At 62.4% G+C, this 10,000-nt stretch overlaps 1 protein-coding gene across 6 annotated transcripts in view; it reads left to right on the plus strand.

Annotated features, from left to right (window-relative positions):
- Positions 1-1,401: 1,401 nt before the first annotated feature.
- The window catches only part of MCRS1 (microspherule protein 1), a 17,666-nt gene continuing 9,067 nt past the window's right edge, over positions 1,402-10,000 (plus strand). For all 6 annotated transcript variants that reach the window (XM_058861235.1, XM_058861234.1, XM_058861237.1 and 3 more), the window contains exons 1-6: positions 1,402-1,423; positions 2,501-2,610; positions 4,332-4,440; positions 5,492-5,630; positions 8,068-8,143; positions 9,098-9,126. In XM_058861235.1, the coding sequence (XP_058717218.1) occupies positions 4,348-4,440; positions 5,492-5,630; positions 8,068-8,143; positions 9,098-9,126 (337 nt within the window). In that variant the 5' untranslated portion in view covers positions 1,402-1,423; positions 2,501-2,610; positions 4,332-4,347. The remainder of the gene's footprint in view (positions 1,424-2,500; positions 2,611-4,331; positions 4,441-5,491; positions 5,631-8,067; positions 8,144-9,097; positions 9,127-10,000) is intronic.

Raw genomic sequence — 10,000 nt, forward strand, 5'->3', positions numbered from 1 at the left:
TGGAAACTCACCTGGGAACTCACCTGGGGGTGGGGAAACACCTGGGGAACCTCACCTGGGCAGGTGGAAACCGGCTGATGACCTGCTGCTCATCAACGCTGTGCTGCAGGTGAGCTCACCTGGGGGGGGAAACACCTGGGGAAACTCACCTGGGGATGGGAACTCACCTGGGCGGGGGGAAACACCTGGGGAACCTCACCTGGGCAGGTGGAAACCGGCTGATGACCTGCTGCTCATCAACGCCGTGCTGCAGGTGAGCTCACCTGGGGGGGGGAAACTCACCTGGGGGGGGGGAACTCACCTGGGCATGGGGAAACACCTGGGGAACCTCACCTGGGGATGGGAACTCACCTGGGCGGGGGGAAACACCTGGGGGGGGGAAACACCTGGGGAAACTCACCTGGGGAACCTCACCTGGGGATGGGAACCGGCCGATGACCTGCTGCTCATCAACGCTGTGCTGCAGGTGAGCTCACCTGGGGGGGGGAAACACCTGGGGGTGGGGAAACTCACCTGGGGACTCACCTGGGGGAGGGAACAACACCTGGGGGTGGGGAAACACCTGGGGGTGGGGAAACTCACCTGGGGAACCTCACCTGGGCGGGGGGAAACACCTGGGGAACCTCACCTGGGCAGGTGGAAACCGGCTGATGACCTGCTGCTCATCAACGCCGTGCTGCAGGTGAGCTCACCTGGGGGGGGGAAACTCACCTGGGGGGGGGGAAACACCTGGGGAACCTCACCTGGGCAGGTGGAAACCGGCCGATGACCTGCTGCTCATCAACGCCGTGCTGCAGGTGAGCTCACCTGGGCAGGGGAAACTCACCTGGGGATGGGGAAACTCACCTGGGAACTCACCTGGGGGTGGGGAACCACCTGGGGAACCTCACCTGGGCAGGTGGAAACCGGCCGATGACCTGCTGCTCATCAACGCCGTGCTGCAGGTGAGCTCACCTGGGGGGGGGAAACACCTGGGGGTGGGGAAACTCACCTGGGGAAACTCACCTGGGGATGGGGACTCACCTGGGGGTGGGGAAACACCTGGGGAAACTCACCTGAGCAGGTGGAAACCGGCTGATGACCTGCTGCTCATCAACGCTGTGCTGCAGGTGAGCTCACCTGGGGGGGGGAACAACACCTGGGGGGGGGGAAACTCACCTGGGAACTCACCTGGGGGTGGGGAACCACCTGGGGAACCTCACCTGGGCAGGTGGAAACCGGCCGATGACCTGCTGCTCATCAACGCCGTGCTGCAGGTGAGCTCACCTGGGGGGGGGAAACTCACCTGGGGGGGGGGAAACTCACCTGGGGAACCTCACCTGGGGATGGGAACTCACCTGGGCGGGGGGAAACACCTGGGGAACCTCACCTGGGCAGGTGGAAACCGGCTGATGACCTGCTGCTCATCAACGCCGTGCTGCAGGTGAGCTCACCTGGGGGGGGGGAAACACCTGGGGATGGGGAAACTCACCTGGGGATGGGAACACCTGGGGAACCTCACCTGGGGGGGGGGAAACACCTGGGGAACCTCACCTGGGCAGGTGGAAACCGGCTGATGACCTGCTGCTCATCAACGCTGTGCTGCAGGTGAGCTCACCTGGGGGGGGGGAACACCTGGGGAACCTCACCTGGGGGGGGGAACACCTGGGGAACCTCACCTGGGCAGGTGGAAACCGGCTGATGACCTGCTGCTCATCAACGCTGTGCTGCAGGTGAGCTCACCTGGGGAGGGGGGAAACACCTGGGGGTGGGGAAACTCACCTGGGGACATGGGGAATCATCTGGGGAACCTCACCTGGGGGGGGAAACACCTGGGGAACCTCACCTGGGGACAGGGAACTCACCTGGGGGTGGGGAAACACCTGGGGGTGGGGAAACTCACCTGGGGGTGGGGAACCTCACCTGGGGACTCACCTGGGGGTGGGGAACCTCACCTGGGGACATGGGGAACCTCCTCATCCATCTGGGAACTCACCTGAGGATCCTCACCTGGGAAGTGGGAACTTCACCTGGGGATCCTCACCTGGGAGCCCCCACCCACCTGGGGCCTCACCTGGGGATCCTCCTCACCTGGGGAACCTCACCTGGGGATCCTCACCCACCTGGGGATCCTCACCTGGGGATCCTCCTCACCTGGGGATCCTCCTCACCTGGGAGCCCCCACCCACCTGGGGCCTCACCTGGGGATCCTCCTCACCTGGGGATCCTCATCTGGGGATCCTCCTCACCTGGGGAACCTCACCTGGGGAACCTCACCCACCTGGGGCCTCACCTGGGGAACTCCTCACCTGGGGATCCTCCTCACCTGGGGATCCTCCTCACCTGGGGATCCTCACCTGGGGATCCTCCTCACCTGGGGATCCTCACCTGGGAGCCCCCACCCACCTGGGGATCCTCCTCACCTGGGGATCCTCCTCACCTGGGGATCCTCACCTGGGGATCCTCCTCACCTGGGGATCCTCACCTGGGGATCTCCTCACCTGTTTTGTGTCTCCCCCAGACCAACGACCTGACCTCGGTGCACCTGGGGGTGAAGTTCAGCTGCCGCTTCACCTTGCGGGAGATCCAGGAGCGCTGGTACTCGCTGCTCTACGACCCCGTCATCTGCAAGTGAGGGACACCTGGGGACACCTGGGGACACCTGGGGGGGTCAGGGGACACCTGGGGACACCTGTGTGAGATCCAGGAGCGCTGGTACTCGCTGCTCTACGACCCCGTCATCTGCAAGTGAGACAGGTTTGGGGACACCTGGGGACACCTGGGGACACCTGGGGACACCTGGGGACACCTGGGGGGGTCAGGGGACACCTGGGGACACCTGGGGGGGTCAGGGGACACCTGGGGACACCTGGGGGGGTCAGGGGACACCTGGGGACACCTGGGGACACCTGTGTGAGATCCAGGAGCGCTGGTACTTGCTGCTCTACGACCCCGTCATCTGCAAGTGAGGGACACCTGGGGACACCTGGGGACACCTGGGGGGGTCAGGGGACACCTGGGGACACCTGGGGACACCTGGGGACACCTGGGGGATTTGGGGACACCTGGGGGGGTCAGGGGACACCTGGGGGGGTCAGGGGACACCTGGGGACACCTGGGGGGGTTTGGGGACACCTGGGGACACCTGGGGGGTCAGGGGACACCTGGGGACACCTGTGTGAGATCCAGGAGCGCTGGTACTCGCTGCTCTACGACCCCGTCATCTGCAAGTGAGACAGGTTTGGGGACACCTGGGGACACCTGGGGACACCTGGGGACACCTGGGGGGGTTGGGGACACCTGGGGACACCTGTGTGGGATCCAGGAGCGCTGGTACTCGCTGCTCTACAACCCCGTCATCTGCAAGTGAGGGACACCTGGGGACACCTGGGGACACCTGGGGGGGTCAGGGGACACCTGGGGACACCTGGGGACACCTGGGGGGGTCAGGGGACACCTGGGGACACCTGGGGACACCTGGGGACACCTGGGGGGGTTTGGGGACACCTGGGGACACCTGGGGACACCTGGGGACACCTGGGGGGGTTTGGGGACACCTGGGGACACCTGGGGGGTCAGGGGACACCTGGGGACACCTGGGGACACCTGGGGGTCAGGGGACACCTGGGGACACACCTGGGGACACCTGGGGACACCTGGGGACACCTGGGGACACCTACAGCACTGGCAGGTTCTGTTTTAGGACCCCAGGGACGTCTGAGGTGTCCCCGAGGGGGTCTCAGGTGTCCCCAGGGGTGTCCCAATGTCCCAGGGGTGTCCCCGATGTCCCCAATGTCCCCAATGTCCCCAATGTCCAGGGGTGTCCCCAATGTCCCCGATGTCCCCAGGCTGTCCTGCCAGGCCATGGGGTGTCCCCAATGTCCCAGAGGTGTCCCCAATGTCCCCAATGTCCCCACTGTCCCCAGGCTGTCCTGCCAGGCCATGGGGTGTCCCCAATGTCCCCAATGTCCCCGATGTCCCCAGGCTGTCCTGCCAGGCCATGGGGTGTCCCCAATGTCCCCAATGTCCCCGATGTCCCCAGGCTGTCCTGCCAGGCCATGGGGTGTCCCAAGGGTGTCCCCAATGTCCCCAATGTCCCCAATGTCCCCAGGCTGTCCTGCCAGGCCATGGGGTGTCCCCAATGTCCCCAATGTCCCCGATGTCCCCAGGCTGTCCTGCCAGGCCATGGGGTGTCCCCAATGTCCCCAATGTCCCCAATGTCCCCAATGTCCCCAGGCTGTCCTGCCAGGCCATGGGGTGTCCCCAGTGTCCCAGGGGTGTCCCCAATGTCCCAGGGGTGTCCCCAATGTCCCCAATGTCCCCAATGTCCCCAATGTCCCCACTGTCCCCAGGCTGTCCTGCCAGGCCATGCGCCAGCTGCACCCCGAGGCCGTGGCCGCCATCCAGAGCAAGGTCCTGTTCAGCAAGGCCGAGGAGCAGCTGCTGACCCGCGTGCCATCGGTCAGTGTCACCTGTGTCACCTGTGTCACCTGTGTCACCTCTATGTGTCACCTGTGTCACCTGTGTGTGTCACCCAGCACTGCTGCTGACCCGCGTGCCATCGGTCAGTGTCACCAAATGTCACCTGTGTGTGTCACCTGTGTGTGTCACCTGTGTCACCTGTGTCACCTCTGTGTGTCCCCTGTGTCACCCAGCACTGCTGCTCACCCGCGTGCCATCGGTCAGTGTCCCCAAATGTCACCTGTGTGTGTCACCTGTGTCACCTCTGTGTCACCTGTGTCACCTCTGTGTGTCCCCTGTGTCACCCAGCACTGCTGCTGACCCGCGTGCCATCGGTCAGTGTCACCAAATGTCACCTGTGTCACCTCTGTGTGTCACCTGTGTCACCTCTGTGTGTCACCTGTGTCACCTCTGTGTGTGTCCCCTCACTGCTGACCCGCGTGCCATCGGTCAGTGTCACCTGTGTCACCTGTGTCACCTCTGTGTGTCACCTGTGTGTGTGTGACCTCACTGCTGACCCGCGTGCCATCGGTCAGTGTCACCTGTGTCACCTGTGTGTGTCACCTGTGTCACCTGTGTGTGTCACCTGTGTCACCTCTGTGTGTCCCCTGTGTCACCCAGCACTGCTGCTGACCCGCGTGCCATCGGTCAGTGTCCCCAAATGTCACCTGTGTCACCTGTGTGTGTCACCTCTGTGTGTGTGACCTCACTGCTGACCCGCGTGCCATCGGTCAGTGTCCCCAAATGTCCCCAAATGTCACCTGTGTCACCTCTGTGTCACCCTGTGTCACCTCTGTGTGTGTCCCCTCACTGCTGACCTGTGTGCCATCAGTCAGTGTCACCTGCTGTCCCCTGATGTCCCCTGCTGTCCCCTGATGTCCCCTGCTGTCCCCTGCTGTCCCCTGACCTGTCCCCATGTCCCCAGAGCCCTGTCCCGTCCCTGGACACCTTCCAGGAGCTGCTCCAGCGTCACCCGGCCGTGTCCCCGTGTCCCCTCACCTGTCCCCTGCTGTCCCCTGCTGTCCCCTGACCTGTCCCCTGATGTCCCCAGAGCCCTGTCCCGTCCCTGGACACCTTCCAGGAGCTGCTCCAGCGTCACCCGGCCGTGTTTTACCCTGCCAGGACCCCCAAGGCCCTGCAGCTGCACTGGCAGCTCCTGCGCCAGTACCACCTGCTGCAGGACCAGCCCGGTGAGGAGGGGGCTTGGGGGGTCCTGGGGGGAATTTGGGGAGTTTTGGGGAAAATTTGGGGAATTTTGGGGAAAATTTGGGGAATTTTGGGGAAAATTTGGGGAGTTTTGGGGGTCCTGGAAGGTTGAGGGACCCCCAAAGTGTTTGAGGTGTGGTGCCAGTGTCACCTGCAGGACCAGCCTGGTGAGGAGGGGGCTCCCGGGGGTCCTGGGGGGAATTTGGGGAAAATTTGGGGAGTTTTGGGGAAAATTTGGGGAGTTTTGGGGAGAATTTGAGGAATTTTGGGGAAAATTTGGGGAGTTTTGGGGGTCCTGGAAGGTTGAAGGACCCCCAAAGCGTTTGAGGTGTGGTGCCAGTGTCACCTGCGGGCACAGCCAGGTGAGGAGGGGGCTCCTGGGGGGGTCCTGGGGAGAATTTGGGGAGTTTTGAGGAAAATTTGGGGAGTTTTGGGGAAAATTTGAGGAGTTTTGGATGGAATTTGAGGAGTTTTGGGGAAAATTTGGGGAATTTTGGGGGTCCTGGAAGGTTGAGGGACCCCCAAAGTGTTTGAGATTGGCACCAGTACCACCTGCTGCAGGAGCAGCCCGGTGAGGAGGGGGCTCAAGGGGGTCCTGAGGGGAATTTGGGGAGAATTTGGGGAGTTTTGGGGAAAATTTGGGGAGTTTTGGGGAAAATTTGGGGAATTTTGAGGAAAATTTGGGGAGTTTTGGGGAAAATTTGGGGAATTTTGGGGGTCCTGGAAGGTTGAAGGACCCCCAAAGTGTTTGAGGTGTGGTGCCAGTGTCACCTGCGGGCACTGCCAGGTGAGGAGGGGGCTCGGGGGGTCCTGGGGGGAATTTGGGGAGAATTTGAGGAGTTTTGGGGAAAATTTGGGGAGTTTGGATGGAATTTGAGGAGTTTTGGGGAAAATTTGGGGAATTTTGGGGGTCCTGGAAGGTTGAGGGACCCCCAAAGTGTTTGAGGTGTGGTGCCAGTGTCACCTGCAGGCACTGCCAGGTGAGGAGGGGGCTCCAGGGGGCTCCTGGGGGGGTCCTGGGGGGGAATTTGGGGAAAATTTGGGGAGTTTTGGGGAAAATTTGAGGAGTTTTGGGGAAAATTTGGGGAGTTTGGATGGAATTTGAGGCGTTTTTGGGAAAATTTGGGGAGTTTTGGGGTGAATTTTGGGGATTGTGGGTGAATCTGGGGGTCCCTGGGGGGTTTTGGGGCTCCCTGAGGCAGTTTTTGGGGATCTGGGGCAGTTTTTGGGGGTCCCTGGGTCAAATTTTGGGGGTCCTGGGGCGGTTTTTGGGGTTTCCTGGTGATTTTTGGGGGTCCCTGGTGGATTTTGGGGGTCCCTGGGGTGATTTTGGGGGTCCTGGGGCTGTTTTTGGGGTTCCCTGCTGGTTTTTGGGGTTCCCTGCTGGTTTTTGGGGGTCCTGGGGTGATTTTGGGGTTCCCTTGTGGTTTTTGGGGGTCCTGGGGCGCTTTTTGGGGGTCCTGGGGTGGTTTTTGGGGGTCCTGAGGCAGTTTTTGGGGTTCCCTTGTGGTTTTTGGAGGTCCTGAGGCAGTTTTTGTGGGTTCTGGGCTGGTTTTTGGCGTTTCCTGGTGATTTTTGGGGGTCCCTGGGTCAATTTTTGGGGGTCCTGAGGTGGTTTTTGGGGTTCCTGAGGCAGTTTTTGGGGCTCCTGAGGCAGTTTTTGGGGGTCCTGGGGCTGTTTTTGGGGTTCCCTTGTGGTTTTTGGGGGTCCTGGGGTGGTTTTTGGGGGTCCTGGGGTGGTTTTTGGGGGTCCTGAAGCAGTTTTTGGGGTTCCCTTGTGGTTTTTGGGGGTCCTGGGGCAGTTTTTGGGGGTCCTGAGGGAGTTTTTGGGGGTCCTGAGGCAGTTTTTGGGGTTCCCTTGTGGTTTTTGGGGGTCCTGCGGCAGTTTTTGGGGGTCCTGAGGCAGTTTTCGGGGGTCCTGGGGCGGTTTTTGGGGTTCCTGGGGCGGTTTTTGGGGTTCCTGGGGCAGTTTTTGGGGTTCCTGGGGCAGTTTTGGGGTTCCCTTGTGGTTTTTGGGGTTCCTGAGGTGGTTTTTGGGGTTCCTGAGGTGGTTTTGGGGTTCCCTTGTGGTTTTTGGAGGTCCTAAGGCAGTTTTTGAGGTTCCCTGGTGGTTTTTGGGGATCCTGGGGCAGTTTTTGTGGGTCCTGGGGCGCTTTTTGGGGGTCCTGGGGTGGTTTTTGGGGGTCCTGGGGTGGTTTTTGGGGTTCCCTGCTGGTTTTTGGGGGTCCTGGGGTGGTTTTTGGGCCTCCTGGGGCTGGTTTTGGGGTTTCCTGGTGATTTTGGGGTTCCCTGCTGGTTTTTGGGGGTCCTGGGGTGGTTTTTGGGGGTCCTGGGGTGGTTTTTGGGGTTCCTGGGGCGGTTTTTGGGGTTCCTGGGGCGGTTTTTGGGGGTCCCAGCCCTGAAGCCCCCCTGGCCCTGCAGTGCAGCCCCTCCCCAAGGGGGATCAGGTGCTGAACTTCTCCGACGCCGAGGAGCTGCTGGACGACGGCAAACTCAGGTGGGCAGGGGGGATTTGGGGGGTCCTGGGGGGGGTTTGGGGGGTCCTGGAGGGGATTTGGGGGGTCCTGGGGGGGTTTTGGGGGGTCTGGAGGGGAATTGGGGTCGATAGGAGGGAATTTGGGGAGGTTTTGGGTCATTCAGGGGGAGTTTTGGGGGGTCTGGGAAGTGTTTGGGGAGGCTCAGAGGAGTTTTGGGGGGGTCTGGGGGGATTTGGGGGGTCCTGGGGGGGATTTGGGGGGTCCTGGGGGGGTTTTGGGGGTCCTGGGAGGATTTTGGGGGGTCTGGAGGGGAATTTGGGTGGATTGGAGGGAATTTGGGGAGGTTTTGGGTCATTTAGGGGGAGTTTTGGGGGGTCTGGGAAGTGTTTGGGGAGGCTCAGAGGAGTTTTGGGGGGTCCTGGGGGGGATTTGGGGGGTCCTGGGGGGTTTTCGGGGTCCTGGAGGGGTTTTGGGGGTCCTGGAGGGGTTTGGGGGGTCCTGGGGGGATTTGGGGGGGCCTGGGGGGAATTGGGGGGTCCTGGGGGGGTTTTGGGGGGGTCTGGAGGGGAATTGGGGTGGATTGGAGGGAATTTGGGGAGGTTTTGGGTCATTCAGGGGGAGTTTTGGGGGGTCTGGGGGGGTTTGAGGGGGCCTGGGGGGGAATTGGGGGGTCCTGGGGGGGTTTTGGGGGGTCCTGGGGGGGTTTTGGGGGGTCTGGAGGGGAATTTGGGTGGATTGGAGGGAATTTGGGGAGGTTTGGGATCATTTAGGAGGAGTTTTGGGGGGGCTTGGAAGGGTTTTGGGGGATTCCGGGGGAGTTTTGGGGGGGTCTGGGAACTGTTGGGGGGGCTTGGAGGGATTTTGGGGGGTCTGGGGGGGATTTTGGGGGGTTTGAGAGGGCCTGGGGGGGATTTTGGGGTTTTTTTCGGGGTTTTGGGGTCTCTGGCACCGTCTCACGCCCCCTCTCCCCTCAGGGATGTGCGGGACGAGGTTCTGGAGCACGGTGAGACCCCCGGGACCCCCCCCAGGACCCCCCAAAACCTCCCTGTGACCTTCCAGGACCCCCCAAAACCTCCCTGTGACCCCCCAGGACCCCCCAAAACCTCCCTGTGACCTTCCAGGACCCCCCAAAACCTCCCTGTGACCCCCCAGGACCCCCCAAAACCTCCCTGTGACCTTCCAGGACCCCCCAGGATCCCCCAAAACCTCCCTGTGACCCTCCAGGACCCCCCAGGACCCCCCAAAACCTCCCTGTGACCCTCCAGGACCCCCCAGACCCCCCCAGGACCCCCCAAAACCTCCCTGTGACCCTCCAGGACCCCCCAGACCCCTCCAGGATTCCCCAGGTCCCCCCCCAGACCCGCTGGGACCCCCTGGAACCTTCCAGAACCTCCCCAGGACCTCCTGGAACCCCCCTGGAACCTTCTGGAATTCCTCCAGGACCCACTGGGACCCCTCAGGGACCCTTCAGGGACCCCCTGGAACCTTCCAGAACCCCCCAGGACCCCACAGGGCCCCCCTGGAACCTTCCAGGACCCCCTCAGGATCCCCCAGAACCCCCCTGGAACCTTCCAGGACCCCTCAGGACCCCCTGGAACCTTCCAGAACCCCCCAGGACCCCTCAGGGACCCCCCAGAACTGCCCTGGAACCTTCCAGAACTCCTCCAGGACCTCCTGGAACCTTCCAGAACCCCTCAGGGACCCCTCAGGGCTCCCCTGGAACCTTCCAGAACCTCCCCAGAACCCCCCTGGAACCTTCCAGAACCCCCCAGGACCCCTCAGGACCCTTCAGGGACCCTTCAGAGACCCCCCAGGGCCCCCCTGGAACCTTCCAGAACCCCCCAGAACCCCCCAGGACCCCTCAGGGCCCCCCTGGA

The sequence above is a fragment of the Poecile atricapillus genome, chromosome 35 (assembly GCF_030490865.1).
Source record: "Poecile atricapillus isolate bPoeAtr1 chromosome 35, bPoeAtr1.hap1, whole genome shotgun sequence".
NCBI lineage: Eukaryota > Metazoa > Chordata > Aves > Passeriformes > Paridae > Poecile > Poecile atricapillus.